The 26642-nt window shown below is 59.2% G+C and overlaps 2 protein-coding genes across 3 annotated transcripts in view; one reads left to right on the top strand and one right to left on the bottom strand.

Moving 5' to 3' along the window:
• Positions 1 to 468: 468 nt before the first annotated feature.
• LOC128810024 (rac GTPase-activating protein 1-like) lies at positions 469 to 5414 on the bottom strand. 2 transcript variants are annotated; one of them, XM_053982535.1, is made up of 16 exons: positions 5232 to 5414; positions 4903 to 5105; positions 4684 to 4820; positions 4399 to 4477; positions 4157 to 4210; positions 3464 to 3541; positions 2988 to 3108; positions 2572 to 2762; positions 2206 to 2367; positions 1965 to 2060; positions 1692 to 1893; positions 1509 to 1614; positions 1230 to 1362; positions 1053 to 1155; positions 827 to 944; positions 469 to 752 (listed from the first exon to the last, which is right to left on the bottom strand). In XM_053982535.1, the coding sequence occupies exons 1-16, from the start codon at positions 5314 to 5316 to the stop codon at positions 701 to 703; spliced, it is 1920 nt and encodes a 639-aa protein (XP_053838510.1). In that variant the 5' UTR covers positions 5317 to 5414; the 3' UTR covers positions 469 to 700. The 2 variants fall into 2 exon arrangements, with proteins under 2 accessions (XP_053838510.1, XP_053838511.1); XM_053982536.1 differs by having other exon boundaries at positions 2572 to 2732.
• A 7878-nt stretch (positions 5415 to 13292) lies between these two features.
• ASIC4 (acid sensing ion channel subunit family member 4) overlaps positions 13293 to 26642 on the top strand; it is a 62531-nt gene continuing 49181 nt past the window's right edge. The window contains exon 1 of the mRNA XM_053982803.1: positions 13293 to 13943. Within this exon, the coding sequence (XP_053838778.1) occupies positions 13293 to 13943 (651 nt within the window). The remainder of the gene's footprint in view (positions 13944 to 26642) is intronic.

The raw sequence follows: 26642 nt of genomic DNA, 5'->3' as shown, positions 1-26642 counted from the left end.
CCCCTTCTGCAGAGTTATCTGGGGGACAAGCCCTGCCTGGGACATTACTCCATTACAGCATGATCCTGCTTCCCCCTCTCAGAGGGAAAGAGCTGTACATCCCAGCCCTGCTTGGGCTTTGTGCACCTCTAGCGCTGCCTGAGCTGGAGGGGAGGAAGGAGTTAAAAAGGCCTCCACTGAGGTGCCAGGAAGTCTGGAAACACTTTAAGGTTGTTCTGCCCTGAGCAGCAACAGCTCCAATTACTTGAGGCCAACATCTGGGCTCAGAGAGGGGCCTCCCACATCCGGGACTCCAGAGCAGAAGAATAGGGCTTCAGCTCGGGTGGGAGGAGGCTCTGCCTGCCCTCCCAAAGCAGAGGTTCTGTGGAGCATTGCTCAGCTCTTGTCTGCTGCACAGCCAGGCTCCAGTGAGCCCCAACCCCTGACAGCAGCAGGGCAGGACAGAGCAGCCACAGCCAGGCGTGTTTTGCTGCAAACATTTAATACAAACCTGATTCAAAGTAAAAGCACTAGTGTAGTGTCCCTGTCACCACAGCTGGACAGAGCCAGCTCTGCTCCCCTGTCCCCAGGGAGGCACCCCAGGGAAGCAGAGCAGAGCTTTGAGGTCGGCACTGTCACCCCACAGGCAGCTGCCTGGTCCTGCAGTCTTTGCTCCTCCTCCAGTGCCAGCTCCATGTCCCGAGGGAGCCACTGCTGCAGGCTACACAGGAGAAGGGAAGAACCGGCCCACCTTCCTCGGGGTTGGCCCCTGCCTGCGTGGGGAGAGATGAGTCAGGGGTACAAAGCGAGCTCCCCTGGGCCCCCACCCACGCCCGACAGCACTCACGGGGGCCGGGTGGCCGTGCCCACGCAGCTCCTCAGGGTGCTGGGGAGGCAGCAGGTACCAGCTGGGCTCAGCTGGCCTTGCTTGGGCTCCGGAGAGGCAATGGGCTGGAAGAACGGTTCTGCAGGACAGATTAGGGACAGCTATCTCACCCCCAGCCGTGGACAACCAGGACCCTTCAAGGAAGCTGAAGGCCTCGGTGGGTGGGGGCTGGGGCTCCTGTGCTCACCACATTCACGTCCCAGGGCTGGCATTGGCACCAGGTTCTCCTGCTCTGTCTCCACAAAGCCTCTCCAGAAGCTGGGTGGCAGTGAAAGGAGACGAGCCACCACCTGGGCAGAGAGAGGTGTAGGATGGGGACACTGGCAGTGCCTAGGGTACACCCCACACCTCAGGGACCCCTCACCTTGCACTGCCGAGGCGTGTCCTCCATGATGGCGAGCGGTGTGGGGTTGGCTGTGCTGTGTCCCACCAGCGTAGGGCCAAACACACGGGACAGGTTGAGCACATCCATCTTGCAGTCAGGGCTGTGTGACACCCTGCAAGGGGGGACAGAGGGCATGAGCATGCTGCCCAGCCCAGGGGCTCCTCATCTGTAGCTTCCCTCCTCTAGGGCACAAAGCCTGGGTGAGGGGCAGAGAGATGGGGAGATGGGGACAGACCTGTGCCAGGATGAGCCACTCACCGGAGCAGGTGCAGCATGAGGAAGGCCAGGGTATCCCTGTTGGCTGGGGGCAGCTTGCTCACCACATGGCACAGGGCTGTGTTACTAGCAGCATCATCAGGGATGTCTGTGGCAGTGCCAGGGAGCAGTGTTAGAGGAGAAGCAGTCCCTTCCCCCTCCCTCACCTTGGGACCCCCTGCTCACCAGCAGCCCTCAGGAAGGCAGGGTGGAGGCTGAAGGTGACCAGTGGTTCCTTGAGTCCCCGCAGAAAATCCTTGAGCACCCCACACACCACATGGATGTCAGTCACACTGCTGAGGGCAGGCAGCGTGCCCCCAGCCCGCAGCAGCTTCCGCTTCCACTCCCGTACCAGCTGCTCCGCGCCTGGCACCCGGTACAGCCCTGTCTGGGGCACAGGGAAAAGGGCTCAGCCCCTGGGAACCACAGCATTGCCACCTTCACCATCCTGGCCCCTACCTCTGTCAAGCCTCGTGTCTCCACCTCAGTCACGCACTGCACCACCAGTGCGGGCACCAGGGGCGGCGTGGATGGCGCGAAGTCAGCCAGCATGCCCTGGGGAGAACAATGCCAACCTGCGCTGTGCCCACCACCCAGCCCTGTAGCCAGGGTGGGCAGAGGCTCAGCATCTAGGGCCAGTAGCCCTGAAGCCTCATGAGGACATGGAGAGGCCCCCCAAGCACTGCCGTGCCCCCCTCACCTCACGGGGCCAGGCGTGGTGATGAGGCCTGGGTGTGCAGAGGCTGGGGCACTGCTCCCGACACTTGGTGTGTAGCAGCAGCTGGCACTGGCAGCACTTGGTGGCAGTCTTCCCAAAGCGGATGCGGGAACCACAGACACGACATGGTTCAGGGCGGATCACCTGGAGAGGGGGAACAGGATCAGGGCCCCCCTTCTTGCAGATACCCAGTAACACTCCTTTATCTTCTCCCAGCCAGGTCCCACTGTCTCCATCCATTCCCCTTGCAGGCAGAGCTATGGGGTTGGGGAATGAAGGACAGCCTTGCCCCCCACCACATAACTCTCTCCCCTGCCCACCTCCCCAGAGAGAGGTTGGGTTACGCACCGTTTTGGAGGTGAACTTGTGCTGGACTGGTGGGAGACTCTGTGGAGGTGAGGGGAGGGGGGCTGGTGCTGGCTGTCCCACTGAGCTGCCCTCAGTGTGGCTCTCCTGCCCCACAGCAGGGCAGCCCAGATTTTCACTGGTGCCCCAAACCATGGTCAGCTCTGCAGAGGGAGGAGGCCGTGGAGGGAGACCTGAAAGGCAAGCCATTCCATCTACCAGCTAGGATGTGAGGAGGCTTCCCACCTCCCAGGGAGTCTCTGCACAAGACAGTGGCATTTGGCATGTCCAGATGGTCCCAGTACCTCTATGGTGGGGACAAGCATCCCCCAACAGATCCCCTCCTTCCCCTGTGACAGCAGCACCTTGAGGCTGGTCCCATACCACCCATCAAACCCCTTCTCAGCCCTTCCTGTGACCTGCATGTGTGGAGACACGATGTCCCTGGCGAGAGCGGCGTTGAGGCACCAGAACGGCAGGTGGGAGGCTGTCAGCAGGGCCTGGGACCTCAGTAGGAGGGGGCATAGAGGGGACACTCATCTGTCAAAATGGGAGACCAGTAAGATATGTGACTGCAGCCCCACAGCTCTCCAATATCTCCCACATGATCTCTGGTCCACCTGATCCCCATCCCTGTGGTCCTGCACAGCCAGGGATGCTGCCACCATGGGTACAGGGGGATGTAGGCTTCAGGGCAGTGGTCCAGCATAGCCAGGGATGCTGTCCCCACTGGGACCAAGGTGATACCAGCTGAAGGACACAGGCACCCAGAGGAGGCAGCTAAGCACTGTCCCCACAGCATCCACAGGACTGAGGGCTGCAGCATTGCCTTCTGGCACTGGGAAAGGCCATGCACCTCATTCCCTGCCCAGGGCATGCTGGGGTCTCTACTCACAGCATTATGGGGTACCACAGAAGAACGGTGCCGCTTTGCCATCACCACAGGGCCAACCTGAGGGGCCAGGGACACACGCTGGAAACAGAAGACAGTGTGAAGAGCAGGCAGAAACACCCCCCCTCCCTGACATTTCCCCACTCCCCAGAGTACCCAAGCCAAGTGGCCTCAGCCCAAAAAAAGTCCCAGTCCCACCCTACTCCCCAAGCACTTCAGGCCCCACACCAGGCATCACAGGGACTCAGGCTTCTCCACCAGGTCAGAGCCAGCCCTGGGGCTGGGGAAACCAGGTCAGGCCTGCAATGCAGAGGTGCGAGCAGAGTGGGGTGCAGGATGCCCGCACATGGTGATGAATTATTGAGGAGCCCAGCTGGGCTACGGTGGAGCATAATGGAGTTTCTATTGATCGTGGGAGGTTTGCCGAGAGACGAGGCTCCCAGCACAGCATCAGTAAATTAAATTCCCTGCCAGGCTCCTTGCAGCCTCCTGTACTGGGATGGAGAAGTATCTGGGTGTCCTCACCTTGCATGGCACAGGGCCAGCATCCCAGCCTAGGATCTGTGTGGGCAGAGGGACCCAAAGGGCACATTGAAGGAGTGTGATCAGAGCTGGGTGATCCCCACCCACACAGAGGCACAGACAGAACCTCAACACCAGCCCCCAAAACTGCCACATCCCAGCATTTCCTCGTACCTGCCTGTCCGGAGCTTTGCGCTTCAGGGTCCGCACCACCGTCATATCAACATCCTGAAAGACAGCAGGGAGTCTGAGGCTGCATCAGGCCAGGGGCATCCCCAGAACTCATTTCCAGCTCTGATAGCAGCCCACCCCTAACCGTGGATATACAAAGGGGTTGTGCCATTGCAGAAGTGGGGGCAAAACTACCACCTCACTATTGGGGTAAACCCTGAGACTCACAGCCGAACGCTTCTTACCACATCATCCTCAGTGCGGTCATAGCTGATATCTGAGTGGGACAGGAGGGACTGACACGACTCGTCCACTGCAGATGACCTGTAGAATGAGCTCAGCTGGAACAATTGCCCCCTCAGCCTACTTGTGCAGCTACTCCTGGGAACCCACAGCTGATGCCTCTGCAGAACCCAGGCACCTGCTTGCCCAGCCAGCCTCTCAAGCCCAGCAGTGATGAGGGGGAGAGGGGCACAGCTGACCCCAGGGCTGCCTGAGGGGTTGGGGTGAGGACCACCACCCCTGCTCACCTCCTGTTGGGTGCCAAGGCTGCCCCAAGGCGCCGGCCAGCCAGGGCACTGAGAACAGAGCACTGCTCTCTGCTCAGTGCCTCGTTGCCCCATGGTTCCCGCATCAGCAACTCAAGGACCAGCTGAAGTTTTCGCTCCTGCAAGCGAAACGGTGGTGGTGAGCAGGCGGAGGGTCCCGCAGCCAGCCCCACAGGGTACTCCTGCGGCCGGCCCCCTGACCTGCTTCTCCAGCTCAGCCTCTGCCCGGTGCCGCTTCTTCATCTCCACCTCCACTTGGTTTCGGGCGTGCTTGAGTTTCACCTCCAGGGCTGCCCGCTCGGCCTCCACACGGGCCAGCTGCTCGCGGGCACGACGCCCATCCTGCTCCAGCCGGCAGCATCTCTGGCGCGTCGCCTCAAAGCACCGAGCGATCCGGATGTAGTCTGGGGACAACAGCAGTGGGTGGTCAGCCGGGACGGGGGGGGGCAGCCCCCAGCTTCCCCAGACCACGCCGGCGGCAGAGACGAGGGTGCCGGTGTGCCCCGGGCCGAAAGGTTACACACACCCACCTTCCTCCACGCTGCCGCCGAGCTCCAGGAGCTGCAGCCCCTGCTCCAGCTGGGCCAGGAGCCGCCCGCAACGCTGCCGCAGCATCCCGCCGCCCGGGAAGGGACGGGGCCGGGTCCCCGCAGCCAGGCACCCCCTTTCCACGTATCCACCCGCAGCTCCTGCCCCACGCTTTCCTCTGACCGCCGGGATACTCTGTGGAGCCTCAGGACGGCGCGGGCGAGGGGACGAGGGGCCCTCCCGGCCGGCCTATGTGGGCCGGGGGCCGGGGTGGAGCCGGTCCCGGCCCCGCCCCCGCCTCCCGCCGCCACCGGGGTCCGACCCGCCGCCCCGGTGGCTGCCGGTGCGGTGGAGCATTCCCGGGATCTTAGGGCGTGGGATGCCCCGGGGTGCGGGTGGCAGCACTGGCTGCAGGGGTGCGTTTGTGAGGGTTGCCTTTGGGGGCGGGGGATGCCCAGGCACTGGGTGTACCTGATAAAAGCACGCAAGGGGTGCAGGGGCAGTGGGTGCGGGGTGCTCGGGGCGTGCAGGGGCATCGGGGGGACCAGCCGGCGTGGGAGCGCTGGGGTACACTGATGCTGGAGGGGGCACCACTTTCCCACGCCCGCATCCCGGGGACGGCGCGGGTATGGCCGGAGGAGCCGATGTCCTTGTCCGCTGTCCCCCAGCGCTGTGTCCCGCATACCGAGCGGCGGGCGGGGCGGCGGGGATCCCCCGCGCCGAGTCTCCCGGCCTGCTCCGTGTCCTGCAGATGGAGCCACCTCCCCACCGCAAAGCCCCGTCACTGCGCGCGTTGCCCGTACTCTGCCCCCGGGTCCCAAGCCCGGGGGGCGCCCAGGGCTGCCCCCGGCCCCGTGCTCCCTTCCTGCCGCAGCCCCCCGGCCCTGGCGGCCCCGCTTTCTCGCAGGAGGGTCGGGGCAGGGTGCGGGGGGCGCCGGTGAAAGGCAGCTCCCCCTCCCCTGTGCCTGTCCCGACCTGCTACGAATACCGGGAATAGCAGCGGGGCTGGCGGCAGGGCTGGGCGTGCAAGTCCCTGCGCACACAGACACGCACACACACACACACATACAAATACACATGAACAGCTCGCAGAATTTTCGCGGGTCTTCACACCTCCCTGGCTGACACTGACCTGGAGAAGCGGTTTTGCACCCTGTGGACACACAGCACCAGGTCCATCCCAACACCTCAGTGACTCTTGGGAGTGGCTGTGGGCTCAACAGGCTCCTCTCTCTGTGCCAGTCCCTCAGTCAGAGCCTAGATAGTGACAAGAAAAGGGTATGGGAGAGTACTATTACATGCCAGGGATGTGTCTCAGGCACTCAGTGAGACAATAGCCAGGATGTGTAAAATAACTATAGGGCTTGTGTCACTCCAAGGGCTGAACCTAATCAGCATTTGTGACTGACGTTGTGTGGTACTGGGGACACTGGCCAGGATACTGCCAGATGGGTGCTGCTGCCTGGGCCCCAGACAGTGCCAAGACACGGTACCCCTTTGGGACAGATACCATGGGGGCTGTGACAGGCTGGGAGCACCCTGGCAAGGCTTTGCTCCATCCTGTGCCAGACCATGGGGAACAGAGGGTGCTTCTCAGCAAAGCTCCTTCCTCCCAAGGTTGAATATGAGTCAGGTTTTGGAGCGACTTTAATTACTACTGGATCGATAGGCTCAGCATGGCCGAGCAAAATCCAATTGCAGCCCCGGGGGCCTGCCTGCTCAGCCCTCCCTGCCCACTCAGCCCTCCCTGCCTGCCTCTGGGGAGGAATGTGCTGCCTCTCTGTGGATGCTCCTCAATCCCACTCAATGCTGCCTCAAGCCCAGCACCCAGCCATGGGGGGTAAGACCCCATCCTGCATATGGAGCCAGCACCTGACTTGCTCAGCCCTAGCAGGGGACAAGCATTCCTGGAGCAGGGCAGCAGATGGAGATGCCCCAGCCTTGCCAGTGCTGCCCATGGGAGCACACACACAGCCCTGAACCCTTTTCCATACTGAATGCATGGAGCAAGTCTGTGGTCCTGGACCCACCTTGTACCCTCGGCACAAGCCTGGGAACCCGCAGGAGGGCAGAGTGGCCTTGGCAACATGCAGGCATCCCCTCTTATGCCCAGGGATGGGTGGGGGGCACTTGCCACCCATCCTGTGTCCCTGTCACCACCTGCAACCCCCTTCTAAGCCATCCTGGCTTGGCCAGGTACTGCATAAATAGCTGTTTGTGTCTCTACTCGGCCCCTGCGTGGGAAATAATATCGGCTGATGGAACATAATGCCCTGCTTCACATGTTCAATTTTATCATTTTCCGAGGCAGGCAATCTTCGTTTAAAGCTGAATGGGTTGGGGAATGTTAATGAAGCGCCGGCGCTGCTCTGCACCGCGCTTTATCTCTTCGAGAATAATTTGGGTGAGCTCGGAAATAGAGTTCCCAGTCCCAATTCAAGTGGCGGCAGCACCGCATGCCGATAAAAGTGTAATTCCTGGCCAGCGCGTGGCCCTGAATACATGACAATTTAACTCTTGGGGCCCCGCTGGGATATGCTGCCTGCAGCTGCCTGCTGCCTGCTTTGGGCCCCTCTGCCCTGTGTTCCCAGCACCAGCGTGGGTGCTCAGCCCAGGCAGGATGCGGTCTGTCGCTCCTACTCACCCCAGCCACAGAGCAAAGTGTGCAAACCAGGGAGGAGAGATAAGAGGGCTGCAGAAATCAGTCTCCCTGGACAGACAGGACCCCACAGGCAGATCCACAGAGTGCTCTGGGGTTGGGGCTCTGCTGGGAGAGGGATGCCCAGGCACTGAGAGAGAGGGATGATGAGAGGGAAGGAGGGAGGGGCTGGATTGGGGAACAGGCAGGAGGGAGAGAGGAGGGGAGAGAAGTCCAAGGGAGCATCACATCCAGACAGACTGGCAGAGCCAGCTGGGTGCTCATGGGCCAAGGGCACATGGCTGAGCGAAGGACTCCCCCAGGAGTCCTCCTAGGAACTGGTGATCATTGGGGGGAGCAAAGATAACTCACAGAAGGTGTTTGCTGGTCCTGGAAGGAGAAATTCAGGTTAGCAGGAGCAAGCAGCCTTGGCCACAAAGTGAAAGCCTTGGGTGGTCTGCCTGGTCTTGCTCTAAGCCCAGCTGTGGTCTGTCTCCAGCTCTCTTCAGCTGTGTTCTGGAAGCAGGTTCCTGCACAAGGTGATCCTCGGGTCCTGCCTGAACTTCACTGTCCTGGACCCAGCTCCTGTGGCCTTCAGATGTAGTGGGTGGGTGTTCCCAGGGCAGCACAGTACCCTCAGAGCAATGGTGCCTCATATCCTCAGCCACCTCACCCTGAAGACACTGGGAAGGTGGTGTCTTGGCCCAGCAAGGGGTCAGCAGGGCATCTTGGGCACGACTCTGGGCCCCCTCTGGTGGGGCTGTAACAGACCCTTCCCCTGGGAATGAATGGGGCGGGCAGGTTTCCAGCACCGTTAATCAGGGCTGCAAGAGCCAGGATTAATGTGCACTCCAAGGCTCTCCAGTCCCAGCTGTGATCCAGCCCTCTGCTCTCAGCCAGAGCCGCCTCCACGCGCTGAATTATCAGCCTGAGTAATTAAGTGGAGAGCTTTGTTTTAATGCAGACATCTGATGCCTTCGCACCGAGGAGCACAACAACTGTCGCGGGTGTTTATGCTCCGTGCAACACATCTGGCTCACGGGGAGAAAATCCATCTCCACCGCTGTGCGAGATTAAAGGGAACGCAGCTCGGGTGTGGAGAAAGGGAAGCACAGTTCTGCAGCCAGCATGGTGGGCAGGACCCATCCCCCTGTATCATCCCACCAGGTCCTTGCACTCCGCTGGCAGGAGGCTCTGGTTCATGGCTGCCCGGCAAAGCACGCATCGCCTCCACGCCTCGGCACGCAAGGCAGCACAATGCGTTCTGAGGTGAGGGATAATTACAGGTTTGGAGATAAATGGAAATAGGGCAAAATAAAACATGGGTTTATCAGAAGTAGATGGTGCCTGGCTCACCTGATACCTGCTCTTGATAAGAGAACTGGCTGTTGGAAGAGGAGGGATGCAGACCTAAAAGCAGCCACTGTGCCATGCAGAAAATTATTGCTTTGCACAGATTAGGGGATTAGCACCAGTGCAAGGAGCTGGAAAGAGGCTGGTGTGGAAGAAGCCAGCCAGTAGGGAGAGGGGAGATAGCATGCAGGGGAGTGGATCCTGCTGGGACCACTGTGGATTCGCCTCATTTAATAGATTCCTCTGTTGCCCCAAAAATGGGGGCTGTGAGGAAATCTGCTGACGCTGCACAAACACAGACCTCCTCTCTCTGCTTGGCCCCTGAATCACTGTGTTTTGTTCATCACACCCACTTGAGATGTCTGACTAGTCTCATGGATTTAGTGCTTTTCTTATGGGGCAGCTTGGCTGGTCTGACACTGGGGTGAGCTGTGCTGTCATGAGCCCCTTCTCCGCAAGCTCACCCCAGCATCTCATGATCCCCAACACTTTGTGAGTGCTGCCAGTAGAAGGATTCCCTCATTTGCTGCCCTGTGGCAGGGCTTTTTCCATCAGAGAGCTTGCCATCCAGCCTCCAGTCCCTCAAGCCCCTGGCTGCTTGGCACTGCTGGGACAGGGGAAGGGGCTGAAGGGGACAGAAAGAGGGACTTGTCAGTGAGGGGAAAGGAGACTCCAGCTGGGAGTGTAACTGCTGCATGTGGTGCTCCCAGTGTAAGCATCAAAGGAACCCCATTGAGAAAAACTGTTTTAACTAAGAAAAGCTCCAGGTGGTTTCCAGCAAAAACCACTCTCTGGGCTGCTGCCCCACTGAGAAAAACATGTCAAAATCTGGCAGGAGACCTCTGACCCTGATCTAGTCAAGAAGCAAATGCCGTTGTTGTTGAATGAAGTTGCCTTGCTGAGACTCATCTTACTCCCCGTGGTGTTGAGCAGTCGGGGCTGGTGCAGCTCTGCTCCCCAGAAGGACTGCCAGTTGGGACCATGTGCTGGAATATGCTGTGCCTGGACATGCAGATACTCGAGGGGCTTTGGCAAAATCTGGCAACAAAAACAGAGCAGGGGGTGTTTGAAGGAGCAGAACAAAATCATCCAACCCTTTAGCAGTCTGGGGTAATTTGAGGCTGGGAAATGTGAGCTGAAGCAGCAGGGGCCACATAGCCACCTCAGGGCAAGCAGGCTGATTTATTGCCTGCATGAGCCAAAATTGCAGTCCATGCTGGGGGGAGAAGCAGGACCAGATCCCCTGCCTAGAGAGGCTCATTGCAGAACAGCAGAAATGTCACGCATAGTAGACGCATGGGAACAGCTTGAGACATCCCGTCCAGTCATGCCTGGCTGGCCATGACTGCTACCCACGCTCAGTGCCTCCTCCCAGCCACAGTTCTACAAGCAGAGCCCATGGCAGGGGCAGAAGAGCCCTGAAGCAGCCTCAGGCATGTGGAGATGGTGACCCCAAACAAGTGCAATGGGGGCACTGGGCTGGCTATGGGCACTGTCCCATAGGGATGCATCCAGATTATCCAGATGCAACACTGCTGCTCCTGTCACAGCCACCCTGGGAGGTAGACCGTGGAGCAGAAGCTGCAGCACATTCCCCTGGGTAGGAGAAGAGGGGCTGCCCTGCTGGCACTGCAATCACTGGTGTCACAGGATGCCACCATGCTCCCCTTGTGCCCAGGGCTGCCCCATCTCCCTTGCCTCCTCAGCTGCACCCAGCCCAAGTGGGGGATGGCTGTCCCCACCAATTGGAATTAGTTCCCTGAGATGCTATATCAAATGCTTTAATAAAAGCCTGATATTTCATACCTCTTTTCTCTTCACCATCAATTTATTTAGCAATTTTACCAAAAAAAAATGCTATGAAGATGGACTGGGTAGATTTATTCTGTGTGAGCTCCAAGTATATCTTTATTGCTCCCTGTTCCCTTGCCCTTGAGGTCCTCAGAAGCATTTTTCTCTTAATATTTGCTCTATTATGTTACCAGGGATGAAGCTCTGTTGATGGGCAGTAATTGCTTGAACTGCCCTGCCTTCCCGTGATGACGATTGGTACCTTACCAGCAGCTGCCTCCCTGCTCTCCTGTCCTTCATCACAACATTATTGACTAGGAAAGTTCATTAATGAGACTCCTAATGACTGAAGCCGTGCCAGCCCGGCCCACAATGCTAACCTCTTCCATGTTTTGCCTTGGTGGCTGCTTGTAGGAGGAGGCATCGCAGGATGTTTTCTTTGCATCTTTGGATCCATGTGGGCATCTTTGGAGCCATGTGGGTGGCTGAGCTATTTCTAAAACTCTGCTCACTCCCTTTGCCAGAGGATGCTGCTTCTGCCTGGGCTCTCATTCCCCTTGTTTTTGGGGACCAATCCCTCCATGTGGGCTGTGTTGGCCAGCTAGTGAAGGGGAGGTCTAGGTCAGCAGTGGTTGAGAGGTTTTGGGGGGCCCTGGGAGCATTCCTGAGGCTTCTCTGTCCTGGTGTTTGCTTTGCTGCCCACTGTCCCAGCACCAGCAGCCAAGAGCCGGGCTGGCATCGAGCCAGGCATGATGCCGGGATTAGGCACTGCCTCCTACAAATGAGCTGTTAATTATCATAATCTGGTAATTGAGAAAAATCTAATTATGCAAAGCTAATGGATTTAAAGCTGTGCTGGTGAGCACAGGCCAGGGGAGCATAGCTGGGCAGGGCCAGTGTCGCCAGCCAGTGGCTACAGACACCACCAGAGTCTTGCAGTGCCTTTTGCTGCACTCTTGAGGCTCTGTGGGTGCCCAGCAAGGGCCAAATATCTGCAGGAGAGAACCCAGTCCTCTTGCTTCCCTCCAGCCCCACTGGGCCTGGGAAACACCTCTTCTTTGTGCCTGAGCATCCTTACCTCTGATTTCCCCACCATCTCCCCTGGGAGGCTGGAGAACACAGCCTGCAGTCCTAGCTTGTGTGCCCTCCCTGGCCTCACAGACAGAACTCTGCTCTGAGCCTCTGCTCTGCTTCCACTGTCAGCAAACTGGGATCTGCTGTGGGATCTGCTTCAGACAGGTCCATGAGGGGTGAGCCCAGTAAGAGAAAGCAGCATCTTTTACTAGACCAACTGAGATTGCTCAGAAAGGGACACAAGCTTTTGGGTACACAAGTGCTTCTCAGCACTCACAAGCAACTGTTTCTTTCAGCTTCAACAGCGGCCTCATAAAATATTTTACGTCTTCCTGTGCACTGTGAAGGTGAGGGATGCTGTGTGGTGCTGGCCCCTCCACCATGTCAGATGTCCTGGCCTCGAGGTAGCACCATACTAGAGAGCCTGCATCATCCCTGCAGTGGCATACAGGTGGTGCCAGCACCTGGCACTCCCCTGAGGTCTGTGCCACTGCTCCCATGTGCTCTGCCACCTCTCACTCTTGCCTATGCTCATGGCAGTCTGGGCCCTTTCAGCTTTTGGGGACCCCAGAGGAGGTGTTTGAGTCCAAGGGCGCAGGAGCTGTGGCAAGAGTGACACCCAGCATCTTGACTCCTTGGCCAGCCTGACGAGCTGTGCTTCAGAGCTGTGCATCTGCAACACTGGTGCAGAGCTTGGGATTCCTCCACATCCCCATGGCCAAAGACAGGTTGACCCCAAAATATGCCTGGCCAGGCATCTCTCCTGAGCCCAGGGCCATGCAGCCCTGCCCAAGTGGCATCTACATGTCCTGGCAGGGGAAAATGAGGAATTTGCCTGTCTCCCCCTTCCCTGGGGAGCCCACACTAAGTGCACAGAGAAGGTGGAAGTGAGCAGGACTCCAAGTAATTGCCCACAACCCCGGGGGATAGCAGTAAGAGTGCCCTGAGCTTTCCAGGATGTTTCAGCCTCTGGCTCCAGTTCCTGCAGGATGTGGTGATCGCTAAGTACATCTGTGATCTCGGCACTCAGCGAGCTTCCCGCTCGGGGCAGGGTGCGGGCGGCACCACCCCGCACCAGTCCCGCCCCGGCACTGCTGCACATCACTCGCCGCACAGCCCGGCCGCCCGGGGCTGGGACAGTCACCCACCCCTCGAACCTCGTCTGGCGCCTCGGACTCAGCGGGGAGAGGCAGGGCCGGCTGGCAGCATGTGGCTGGAGGAAGCCCAGAGGCCTCCCCCACGCACCTGGGGTCACCCCTGGCCCTCTGCAGCCCTTCCTGAGGGGGACTGCCCTGACAGGCACCCAGCACGCAATGTCCCAGCCCCACGGCAGCCCCCGTGCAGCCTGGAAGAGTTTGCCAGCCGTTCCACCCTCCACGGCATCCATCACATCTTCCGGCACCGGCGCTACACCGTTCGCAACTTACTGTGGCTGCTGGCCTTCCTGGGCTCGCTGGCCCTCCTTATTCATGCCTACGCCAAGTGTGTGGACTTGTACTTCCAATACCCCCACAGCACCCAGCTGGAGGAGGAGACGGAGCACGACAAGATCTTCCCCGCCGTCACGATCTGCAACCTCAACCCTGCCCGCTTCTCACAGCTCTCCAGCCACGACCTGTACTGGGCAGGGGAGATGCTGGGGCTCCTGGATAGTGCTGGCCGGCCCCTGGTGCCGGAAAGCCCTGAGAGGAGAAGGCTGGAGGCTCTGCTGGGGACACTGGCAGTGAGCGAGGAGAAGAGCCGTCCCTTCCACCTGGAGGAGTTTTATGAGCGTGTGGGCCACCAGCTGGACCTGGGTGAGATGCTTGTCCGCTGCACATTCGCCAAGGAGGACTGCAACAGCAGCGACTTCCAGACAGTGAGTGGCCAGTGGTGGGACATTCCAGGGGGCAGGGAGGGCTAGGCATGCCCCCCGGGCTGGCACCCACAGCCTAGTGCACTGCTGTGGTGCTGATAAGGAGATCCTAGCCCCCAGTGAGCAGGGATCAGGGAAGGAGAAAGATGTCAGGCACCAGTTTTGGTGGGCTGTAAGGCTCTGGGTTTGCTGGGGCTGGGGCAGAGCTCCATGCAGAGCTGGGGTGCACTAGGCTGAGCTGGGGAGACTCTGGCAGTGTTTGTGCTGTGAAGCCAGGCTGAGAGGCACAGAGAAAGGGTAGGCTGGGGAGCCCAGCCTTGGGATTTGTGCAGACTGGAGCAGCAGAGGCAGGCTGTGACCCGCAGCCTTGCATCAGCCTGCCTGGCAAGCCTGGCTCCTTACCTCTGCCAGGGGCTCTAGGGGGGAGCCAGGCTCCTGAGGGCTTGCAGAGGGAGGAATGGTAAATCTGAGCCCAGAGGGTTTTAAAAGGGAACAAAGCATATCCCCTCTTGGCAGAACAGGTACCAGGAGATGGGTTGAATCCAGGCAGTAGTGTAAGTGAGCAGAGGAAGGAACAATCCTGCCCTTCCAGTCAGCATGGGGACGTGCCTGGGACATGGGCACAGGGAGGTGGCTGAGCCCCTGGTGTTATCAGAGCCAGAAGAAGTAAAAAGCTCACGGAAGTCCCACTGATGGACACCACACAAGTGCTCTTGGCACAGATGCTTGGCGCAGGTTTGTGGGATCTCGGTCAGGCCAAGGGTGAGGGAGAGCTACAGCCCTGGCCTAGAGCTCCGAGCCCTCCTGCGCTGGGGAGAGCTGACACACAGGGGGAGTAGCAGGCAGGACTGTGCAAGGCCAGTGCCCACACCAAGAGTCCTTCCAGCCCTGCCATCCCACAGCCTGGTGGGCAGCCTTGGGGGCTGCAGCCTCTCCCGGCAGTGCATGAGTACCCACTGCCACTGGCTCTCCCAGCTGGCAGCTGCTCCAGCTTGGCATATGCAGAGCTGTGAGTTGGGAGGGTCTCTAATCTAGCATGACGCCTCTGCTCATCACCCTAATGAGAACAAAGTGGGGCTGTCACATTGGGCCCTTCCACCAGGTGTCAGGCAGCTAGCGGGGAACACGGCCGTGTGCCAGGAGGGCAATGCTGGTGAAGGGGACCTGCAGCCGCCTGTGTGAGCCAGCTAGCTCTTGCAGGGCCATGGCTGCTCTCACAGTTGGACTCCTGCCACTGTGCCATCCTCCACAGCATTCCCGCTGGCTGCAGAGATTCCAGTGCCCAGCCAGGTGTGGCTGGGTCACCCCAGTGCGTCAGGAGGGCTTGGGTGGGATACAGGCAGGGCAGAGGCAATACCCAAGTGGGAGCCATCCCTTCCCTTCTTTCCTTTTTGCTCCTGAGTCAACATCGGAGGATTACTGGGCTGTAAACAAGGGGATCAATGGTGCTGATGGGAACATTTCCTGGTAATAGCTCCGGCCTGTAAAACACAGTGCAGGGGGAGGAAGGGGAGGCTCTGCTCTCGCAGTAGTTAACCCTTCCCACCCATGCGCTGGCTTCTTGGTGCCTCGGCTTGGACTCACTGTGGCTGGGCTGGATGGTGCTGTGCCTTGAGCGGGCCCTCAGCCTCTGGGCACACAGCAAGGTAAACGCCTGTCAGAGGTGTGATGCCAAGCTGGCAATACTGGAGGAGGCATCCTGACCTCTATGACTGTAGGGTGGCTGGCCCCTGCTGCTTGGAGATGGCTGTGAAGAGGCAAGTGTCATCCCAAGGAAATGCTTCCAGCACTGCTGGGAAATGTGAAGGCCACTGTAGAAGGATGCCCAGCTCTGGTCTGTGCATGGGAAAACAGGGCTGCTACAGGCAAGTGGAGAGGTGCTAACAGCTGCCGTAGCATCCCCTGGGTGCTTAGGAGAGCAGAGAGTGCCATTAGCCCTTCTTGGCAGCCCAGACTGTAGAGCTTTGGACAGGTGAAAAGGTTTCTTCCTGCTGGTTGTAGGGAAAGATGCCCAGGTAAAAAAGGTTTCTTTTGACATCCTTGAGCATCTGCCTGAGCCCCTCTACTGTGGATCTCAGCTCTGCCTGCTCTTCTCACTACCACCCCTCTAGGAGCAATAGTACCCCAACCAGCTCCAGGCTCAGGCAGCAGCCCAATCTGAGCTCACTGCCCTTCCCATGCCACAGCTTCCCAGCTCACTGCCAGCTACCCTGCTGCCCACCTCCATGCACAGGCAGCCCTGAACACGGCAAGTCCTTTTCACACAACCTGCTGTGCCATTGCCCCAGCATCTGTGCTTGTGTGTGCCCAGAAGGCACTCCTGCCTTGGCAGGACTCCCCATCACTGGTGCTGCCCTAGGACACTGTCCTGCTGTCACACAGCCACACTGCTGAATGCCTCATGCTGTCTCTGCAGCCTGAGCAGGGCAGAGGGTGACGAGTGCCCGGCACTCGAGCGGATGCCTGCATCCCTCTGTGGACACAGGCTGGTCGTGGTGCCCTCTGCCTGCCCTGCTTGGGGCTGGCAGGTAAATGTCAGCCTATTTTTATCTGCTCCCCCATAGGGCGGCTGTTCCTTCCATCCAGATGAGCAGATGTGCCTCCATTTTCCATCCCACTGGGGAACAAGGTTAATCTCCCTGATTTCACTTCCTCGCTTCCTAGAGCTGCCCTCCCTGGGTCTGGGCAGTGGGGGATCAAGGACTAATCCTCCCGGAATGAGTCAGGCTGCGGTGAGCTCTCAGCATCACGGCACGGTGGCTCCCAAGGGCATCACCTGCTGGTGGTGACGGCCAGCTCCCCACTCCAGGATGGCAGGGGCTGCCTCCTTTCCGTGGCTCAGCCAGGCTCTGTGGGGCCAACCTGGTTGCAAAATGTGGAGAAGGCACTGGGATGGGGCAGATATGTGCCATGGGATTTGCACAGCGCTGATTTGTTGTGGGACTGGGGACACAAGACCTAGAGGAAAACTCAGGCAGCACTGAATAGCAGCAGTGCAATGTGTAGCCAGCAGCACAGGTAGTGGAGCTGCAGCTGAAACCCTCCTGGTGGGCACCGTCTGTGTAATTTTACCTGTTTCCAGTGGTTTTCCCGGCCAGCACGGTGCAAGGCATCACCAAGGGGCTGGTGTGGTGGCCGCAGCCACATGCTGAGTGATGGCGTGTGTAATAGCAGGGCTGGCAGGTAATAGCAGCCTTGGAGTCCATCAATAACTCCACTCTCTGATGGATGCCGCTCTCCCCTCACCTGGCACAGCCCACAATTAGTTACAGCAATGCTTGCTACTCTCCCCACTGCACTGGAGAGGTAGTGTTGGGGTTTTTGGCTGGACCAGGAGGTAGCTGTGCAGATCATCCAGGTAGCCTCAGCTTCACTCCCACCTTCACGCATCACACAAGAGCAGATAGTTTAATATTCTATTAATAGTTTTACCCCCTGAAATTATTGATCAAAATTTACAGCCAGAGCTGCCAGCTTCAGGAATCAATTTGGCATCCTGCATAGTGGATTGGGGACAGAAGGGAGGCAGAAGGGACAGCTAGCCAGGCAGAGGGCATGGCGTGGGGCTGGGCGTGGGGGCAGCACAGTGTGCGGCTGCCTGGGAACCCTGCTCACTTCCTGACTTTGCTAAACTGTCTCAGAAGTATGTTCTCAGTGCTTCTCCTCTGTGAACAGCCCAAGCCCTTCCTTCCCAGCTGGCAGGTGCCAGCAGGCCCTGGGCAGCCGGCGGGGACAGCAATGCTATCTCTGCCACCCAGCCGCTGCCTGCCCGCTCGCACCAGCTGCCTGTGGGAGCACCTGTGCCCCAGCTCACCTCCGTGAATTATTTAAAGCTTCTCGGGGTGCTGCAGGAACACCATAACATCAGAACTGGGGAAGAATGGGAAGCTGGAGACATTGGGCAGCTGGTGGGGAGCAGCTCCTGCCCATGCTTAGGGTCTGTGGCACCCCTGGAAGCGTCCCTCTGCAGCCAGGCTGGCTTTGGGGACAGGTCTCAGCCCTCAAGAGCAGCTGGCATGGGACTGCGACCCTGGAGCTGGAGAGGGGTTATGACCAGTGCAGGAGAGGAGTGTGTTACCCCTCCCACAGCACCCAGGATTGTTCTCAAGGGTGCTGACAGGGATCCAAGGCAGGCAGAGGTGTCAGGGCCAGCCAAGGTGCCCCAGTGTGGGGGCGGTGAGGGTGGAGGGGCGCAGGTGGGTGGCCCCCGGCCCTCTCGAGGCTGATTGCAGATCCGCCTGGCAGGGGATGCGGAACCTGCCGAAATAGCAGATTTAATTATCTCCGTGGAGCAGCGGGAAACCAGCGAGCAGGGAGGGGGTGGCGGGTACATGGTGCTGGGGCGTCGCAGCAGGGGAGCAGTGAGGACTTGATCTAGCAAGGCTGTGCCCCACACAGCCTTCAGCCCCACAGCAGCTACTCAGCAGTCCCATGCCAAGAGCCCCTTCCCACTTCTCCTGTAGGAAGGACGCAGCCCCATGCTGCAGAGCAGCCCCCTCTGCCAGCCCTCTCTGTCCCCACACAAGGCTGGGGACCCCCTGAGCCGGGGACCCCCTGAGCCGTGCGCCCCCTGCAGCCCCCTTCTCAGCCCCAGCCCTGCTCAGTATGCTGCACGCTCCCTCTGGGCACTGGGCAGGAACTCTTCATTTCACACATCATTTCCTGCTGCTGCTGCAGAGCCACCTGCAGCCCCATCCCCGTCCCCCCCCCCGGCTGCCCCCATCCTCATCCCCTTGGCATCAGCCCCCCAGCTGGCCCTGGGACTGCTTGGTGCACACTGCTGTCCGTGTGCCCTTGGCACTGCCCATGGCCATTGCATGGCTGTCCCCTGAGAACTGTTCCTTTGTCACCACCTGCCATCCCTGTACACTCAGCACTAATCCTTGGCACGATGCCTCACCCCCCTGCACTGCTCCCTTATCACTGACTGCCATCCTTGTCCCCTTGGCTCCTCCAGCCCCTCTCTGCCCCCTTGGCCCTTCTCCTTTCCAAGGACTGCTCCTAACTGCCAACCCAGCCAGACTCCCCCTGCCTGCTCTGCTTTGAGCCCCAGCCAGGAAAAACTCTGCTTTTTTTCCCAGGAGATGGGCCCTGGCATCCCAGTCAGTCTGGACCTGGGGTGCTCCTTGCAGCACCACCTGCTGCAGCACAGAAGGGTGCCTGGCCCCGGGGGTCCGCAGGTCTGGAAGAGTTAAGAGGCAGGGGCTGGGAGGTGAGGGAGCAGCAGGAGCGACCAGGAGTGATCAATACGGTGTGTTGGAGCCGCGCACAAATCGCGGCTTGGAGCCATAAATCTCCCTCCCGTCACATGTGATGAGGATGAGCAGGGAGCTTATCTCCCGGCTGTGGTGCTGCCAGCCACTCCTCCGACGCGTGCCTGCCATGAGAGCACACCAGTCCGGATGGGAACCACGGCCTCCCGCCCTGCCAGGCACCCCACAGTCCTCGCAGGGTGAGTGGTGGGTCAGGGGTGGGGAGGCTGGCAGCTCCCAGGCGTGGGTATAGCCCGGTTGCATCCATGAGGACCACTTTTGTGGGAGCAGGCATGTGCATTCAGACAAGGGCTGGAGGCCAGGATGATAGACTGGCTCTGGGCAGACATCCTGAAACAGCTGAAGCCACCCTGGCTCTCTGGCTGCTCCTGCCAGCCACCTGAGATGAATCACCCAGGGCGAGTGAGTCACCTGCTGGCCCCCTGGCCTTGGTCACACTGGCAGCAGAGCTTGGCAGCAGCACCCACTACACTTCCTCACCCTCCCCTTGGCACAGCGGCAGGGCTGTTGCTGCTCTACTTTCTACAAGGGAAGAGCTGCGAGGAGACGTCCAAGGGCTTGTGGAAGAACAGGCGGCACAAGACACATGGCAGGGTTGCCAATAGTGAGTCCAGTGCCCTGTGTGTCCCTTCCCAAGCCAGATGCCAGGTGACCCCCATCCAAGCAGCAAATGCTCCAGGCAGGCTCAGAGTATAGGCATGTGGCAAGCAGCCTGCTACTGGCGTCTGGCCGGGATCAATTTAATCTGTCCAACCCAAGGAAATCCAGCTCATCCAGATCTGGAAAGCACCAGTGCCTGGAGCAGCAGGCAGGCGGGCAGACTGAACCCACAACCCCATTCCATGATCCTGGCCAGGCTCCAGCTGCCCCAGTATGGTGTGGCCTGTCATTTATGGGAACTGTGGTGAGGCCAGGACTGCTCTGTGCTGGCAGGCTACTGCCCAGAGTATCCCTCAGCTGAGCCAGCTGATGACCCTGTGGCCAGAGAAGGGCATATGTGCTGTCACTTGCACCAATGCATGTGGGCCCAGAGGCTCCTGCAGCCTCCTGCTGCAGGCAGCACTGGGCAGTGGTGCCCTGGCCAGGGGAGGACCAGGACGTGTCACTGGGTGCTGCCCAGACCCCAGCAGGAGACAGTCTTGGCTGCCGAGGGCTGGCAGCCATCCCCATCGTGCCTGAGAGCCTGGATTGGTGTGGTGCATCACTAGCCCAGTGTGACATCAGCCATGAGCTGAGGCCCTGAAGCAGGCAGGGGTGGATGCCAGGAGGTTCCTCACCAGGATCTCCCAACCAAGCTTACTGTGCAGTCAGCAGCTGAGCTGGCATTGATTTATTGATCCAGCATCCATAGAGGTGGCAGCTGGGAGGGGCTCAGGCTTTGATCAGCCTCCTGCAGAGGAGACAGGCATCAAAGGCTGCTGTGTGGGCAGCAGGGGCCTCTCTCTGGGACAACGGGGAAATCCGGCTGTTGTCTTGGTGGGCATGGCCTGGGCTGGGGGCCTGGGTGCTCATGTAGCCACAACTCGCACCCACACCTTTTCTGGTGCTGCTAGGGAGGGGAAAGGGTTGGCAGGAGCCAGGGAACCCCTGGATGATGCTGAACCCCAGGCAAGCAGGGGTGCCACAACAATGGACAGACAGTTTCTCTCCCATGCTGCTGGCAGTAGCGTATCTGCCGTTCCTAGTAGAAGAAGCAGACCTGGCTTCAGCTGCGTTCTGGGGTACAACAGGCAGTGATGTAGGGCACTATGGGCCCCATAGCTGTGCTCAGCTCTGCCCTGAAGGTAGATGGGCTGGAGAGGTGAAGGGAGCAGGGCAGATGTTACTGCAGCTGCTGTGCAGGGGTGACAGGTGGGATAAACGATGCTGGGTTCTCCAGGGGCCAGTAAATTAGAATCAATAGGAAGCAGGAATAATTTATTTGTTTGACATCACCTGTTAATTAACTGGGCTGATGAGTGTGATGGGGAGTGGCAGGAACCCTTCCACCTGCTCATTTGGTACCTTTCCACAAGGGCTGGGAGTCGCAAAAGGGAGTCCCATTTTCGGTAGCCCAGCATCCATCCCCACTCTCAGCAGTGGGGCAGGACAGGGGCAAGAGGGAACAACATTCAAGAGCTCTTGGTGGTGGCCTGACCAGCTGTGGCGGGACACAATGTGGGGAAAGGCTGAACGTGGGGAAGCTGCATGGCCAGTAGGCCAGCAGTGCCCATGGTCCCTGCATGGTCCCCCTTGCTCAGCATTTCCTCCAAGCCCAGGCACTGCTAGACCTTGGCTCCTGCACCTCTCTGGCTGCTGCAGCTCTGGTGGGGCCCATGTGTTTGTTCCACCAGCCAAGCATGCCTCCAGCCAGGGCTACCTCTGCAGGCTGCCTCTACTTCCTCCCACTCCTGCCCTGTCCCCAGCACAGCTGGTGGGTGCACTGGCAGGGTCACTGGCTTGGTGCTCGTCCACGTGTTGTCCACACTCCTAGCACACATCCTTGGCTCTTCCTTGCCTGCATCCTGCCAGGCTCACAGGAATCCTTGGCAGCTCCGTCAGGAATGGCTGCAAGCACAACTGGCTGGCGATGTGTGCCTAGGCAGTGCCCAGTGCCACCCCCACCAGGATGCAGGCACAGAGCTGTCCCCAGGTCCCCGTGGCAGGGTGCTAGGCAGTCCTTGCTCTACAGGCCTGCTTCAGCCCCAGGCAGCACCGTCACCTCCTTCTGTTTTTTTTAAAAGAATAACATTTCTGCTAAATACTTTAATCAGATTAGTAGCAGTGTGTCTGCAGTGCTGTTAAATCAATGCTCCCCAACACATCTCGGCGGCTAGAAATCAATTACTGTTTAAGCCGTGCCTTGGTCCCTGGCCTGCGATCAATATGGGAGATGTATTACTCTCCCAGAGACTTTCCCACTAAAAACCTTTCATTTGTATAACAGGAGCTCAGGCAAAGTGCTGGTGCCCTCCCTTTCCACCTGCCCCTCAAGGACCAGGCAGCCCCATCCCACCTTCACTCTGGGAGGCTGCTGGGGCCAGCTGGCTTGGAGACTGTATGACACAGGATTAGGACAATCCCTGCTCCAGGAGGAGGTGTGCAACACTGGGCCAGCGAAAGTGTGCAAGACCGGGTCCTGCACATGATGGGGTGTCAGGTTAGAGACCCACAGGCAGGGTTGTCTGGTGCCCTTGAGGTCTCCTGGGCCCTGTTCCAGTGTGGCCGAATCCTCTGCCAGCTCCAGTGCCCACTGCCTTGGCTTCTGCCCACCACTGCATCCCAACCAGGGTGCTGCCAGACCCATGCATCCCACAAGCAGGGTATGACCCCTACCCTATATGCCCCTGCCTGAGAGCTTTGCCCCTCTGTAGACCCCTCTCAAAGGGCTTTTTCCCCCCTCCTCCATCTTTGTCCCATAATTTGGAGAGTGATTTCCATTATTCATGATAAGGATCTTTAATTAGCTGTGAATATTAATGACTTACTCTGTAATTAATCATGCTTTGCATGCTGGAGGGGGCAGCTCCTAGCACCACCTTGGCTAAGTATGGGTGGCTCCAGCAGTGGCAGCAGCCCCAGGGTCTCACCCCATCCCAGGTCAGCACCCCCACCCACCCCATGGGAGAAACTGGCCCTCCATAAACACACTGGCAGCTTACCATTTGGGCATTCAGCCTCACATCCCCAGGCCAGGGCTAAGGGGTGCTGTGAGGCACACTGAGGGGCTGCTCTCACCCTTCTCCCTGACCAAACCTTGCTTCAAGGTTTACGACCTGGGCTGTGCTGGGATCATATCTCCTTGCCCAGCTCTGTGGGTGCCTGTGAGGAATGAAAAGTGGCTTTCCGTGCATCACCTGCTCTTTTGCCCCATGCAGTGCGCTCTGGCAGGCTCCAGGCTGAGTCCTACTGGGGCTGCTGGGCCAAGGCCCCGCGGGGCAGGTCTGCATTGGCCAAATCCACCTCACCCCAACACAGCTGCAGGGGCCCTGCCTGAAGCAGACAGGCATCATCCTTCTTGCAGCTCCCTGCCCTCTCTGCCTGCCTGTCTGCACATTACCTCTCAGCCTCTGCTCTCAGGGAATCTATGCAGTCCCAAATCTTGCCTGGTCGCCCCAAATTTGGTTCTAGCATTGTCTGCACTGAGGAGAAACTGAGGCACCAAGGCTGGTAGTGCAGGGATCACTGCCCATCCCCATCCTGACATGGCAGGGATGTCCCAGGTGCCAGGTGGGAGTGCCAGGGTTGGATATCCCAGGTGCGTGGGTGACGGATGGCGAGGTACCCACTGGCCGCTGGAGGCTTCTGCCTGCCTGTGCTGAGCGCTCCCACGAGGGCAGAGTTTGCTTAAACAGAGACAGATTTAACTATTTCCATTACAGCTAAATGATGAGCCCCATAAACTTTATGGCTCCATGCGCATGAGAGCGGCTCTAATGGCCTTCACCATCTGGAGGAGATGGCTCCGTGGGGGACCTGCGCCCGCTGCCCGCCCACAGCCAGGGCCTGTGTGCAGAACCAGAACCGCACTGGCACCAGTGCTGGCATGGGGCTGGTACCCCATGATGCCACCGGCTCTCTGTGTGGGCTGCCTGTGTTTGACCCCGATGTGATCCTGTTGTGGAGCACATGAGCTGTACCTGCAGGTGGCCCAGTTAGCCCTAGGGTGGCCTTGCAGCCCTGCTTGCACCCGCACTGCAGCGGGGTGAGGGGAGAGCGCTCCTGGGTGCCTTTTACTCCCATCCTCTGCCCCACAACTCTGCAGGGGCAGGCTGGGAGCAGGTACTCACTGTGGTCCTGCCTGCACTTCCAAATGCTTCTGCCACTTCTCTGCTGGTACCGTGCTGCAGGATTTGTCACTGGTGGGCGCAGGAAGACTGCCCAGCAAGGCTGTGCTCTGAATACCCAGCTACCCCTCAGCAGTGCCTGTCCAAGGCCTGCTGCTTGCTGATGGTGGCAGGTTTGTAGGGGGTTGTGGGGAACCTGTATCAACCATCCCCTACAGAGGACTGTTGGTATGACTGCAAGTATCCCTGCATATTCATGCAGGGATGCTGCTGGGGTGGCAGTCCAGGCAGGGTACTGCAGGGACAGCCCTGAGGGGTGGAGGGATGGGCAGGTGCAGGTGAGGACAAAAAAGCCACCACCTTTGTGCTCCTAACCCCTGTTTTTTGTGGCTCCCACAGCAGCAACCCCATGGTGCACACAGCATTCCCCCATGACTGTCGGCTGGTGGGAGTGTGGCTGCATGGCCATGGCCAGCCAGGGCAGGAGGGCTATGGGGCTGCCAGCTCCCAGCCTGGAGCTGAGAGCAAGGGCTGGGGCTGTTGGCACAGTGCTGCAGCAGAGGATTAGGTTTGGTGCAGGAGAGCCAGAGAGATGCTTTGAAGTCTCATGAATATGGATCAGTGGCTTGGGGCAGGAGCGGAGGGTCTACCGGCTAATCTCTCCCTTGCCATGGTGACAAGTGTGACAAACAGTGTGTAGGCCAGGAGGCAGGGCAGGGAGCAGGCAGGGGACAAGGGATGGCAGGAAGGGCAGCCCTGGTGAAGGGGGGCATGTTGCTGGCACGTTCTGGGGTGATGCACCAGGTGCTCTGCAGTGCACCCCACACAGCCTCCCCCATACTTGTGCCCCCCTCGGCTCCTGGAACGCCACTCTGAGTCCCCAGAGATGCTGGCACCCCACTGGGCTCTGGGTCCCAGGGCAGAGGTGGCTGCTGGCAGTGCCCATCTGGCACGGCACTGCAGGTGCCCCAGCTTGCCACCGGTGGTCAGGCAGGGAGTGCAGTCAGGGCAGGCAGGATGCAGCTCCTCAGGGCCAGCAGTGTGGGCAGGGATGGCTGCCTCAGCCCAGTCCTGCTGGTATTTGGCCAGAGGCAGGGGCACAGCTGGGGTCAGGGTACCACAGCTAGGAAAGGGACCCAGCCCTTTCCCGAGCTCATCCCACCATCAGCCCAGCCTTGTATGAGCTGGTGGAGCCCCCATGGGACCCAGCCAGCTCCCATTGATCCAGGTCGTGGTGCCATCTGCTCAGTGGTGCTGTGGCCCTCCCTGCCATAGCCCGGGCTCCATGGAGATGTCATGTTTGGGTCTGCTCCTCCTGTGACAGCCTGAAGCCCTCGGTGCTCTCCTAGGAGACAGTAACTAGAGTGGACGCTTGCTCCTAGCAGGACATGACTGGGGCTTGCAGGAGAAGTCTCTGAGATCAATTTGGAGGTTGTTTTGATGCTTTCCTGTTGCAGCATGGTGGTGGCAGCTGCCTGCTCAGCCCAGGGGAACTGTGCATGGACAAGCATTGGCTGGCAATACTTGGTGGGGCTCAGAGAAACTGTTTGGGCTGGTGCAAGCCACAGAGAAGGCTGTTGGCTCTGCAGCCTCTCAAAGACTGTGGGTGCTGGCAGTGAAGTTGCTGTTTGTTCCGAGGGCGCCCAGAGCTGCCATCCCTCTTCCAGGACCCATGGCCCAGGATGCTGTGGCTCAGGGCCAGGACAGAGCACTGAGCAGGGAATGCTGTCCAGACTGATTGCCAGAGGACAGGGAGGGGAGAATAAGGGCTGGAGTGACATCGTGGCAGGAAGACAGACAAATGCAGAGCAGATGTTTAATTATCAGCACAGCGTTCTCGGATCCCTGAAAATCTCTGCATCCAAATGTAGATATTTTATGGGAACATACGCTTCTGCTAAGAGCTGGAGCTGTAACACAGTGCCCACATTCCCATGGACTGTGCATCACCAGGGCTGGCACTGTTTGCCTCTGCTGTGGATGGGGCAACTGTAGGGCTGGAGGTGGGCTGGAGAGGCCCACCAGGAACTGTGTGCCATTGTGGGGATGAAGCTCACTGCAAGCTCACGGCCCCAGAGGCATGGTCATCCATCCATCCTCCTTCATACCACTGTGCAGGGATATGCTGGGATGCAGCAGCTGCCACCCATGCCCAGCTGGGAGCCTGACCAAGCACATGGCCAGGCAGGGGCTGGAAACTGCCTTCTCCTTACATTCATCACCTCTTAAAGCTGGTCCCTACTGGCCCAGGCAAGTTGCAGAGATTTCTTAAAGTCCTCTGAGACCTTTGTGGTCTCTGTTTTTTACTGTTAGACTTGCAAGGTGTAGGTGTACCTGTCATCCCTGCATACAGGCTGTCTTTACCTCACATCTCTCCCCTGGCCCTTGGCAGCTCTCTGGCAGACCTGGGGCAGTTTGAGGGCTCTGCCATTGTTGGAGTGGGAGTTGGAGGAGGCTCAGGCAGAACAGGAAATGGAGCCACCCGGGTTCTGGGCTGGCCTGAGCTTTGTGCACCACTTGCCTCTTTGCTGCTGGAGGAGCTGGAAAGGCTGCCTGCCCTGCCATGGGCTATGGACCACTGTATGCCCCTTAATACAGGGATATGCTGTAGGTCCCTTGAGATATTCCAGTTTGAGGCTGCAGCCAGACATGGGGCTGGTCTG

The sequence above is a fragment of the Vidua macroura genome, chromosome 7, assembly GCF_024509145.1.
Source record: "Vidua macroura isolate BioBank_ID:100142 chromosome 7, ASM2450914v1, whole genome shotgun sequence".
Lineage (NCBI taxonomy): Eukaryota > Metazoa > Chordata > Aves > Passeriformes > Viduidae > Vidua > Vidua macroura.
Note: the sequence above shows the minus strand (reverse complement) of the source record. Positions and strands in the feature narration are given on the sequence as shown.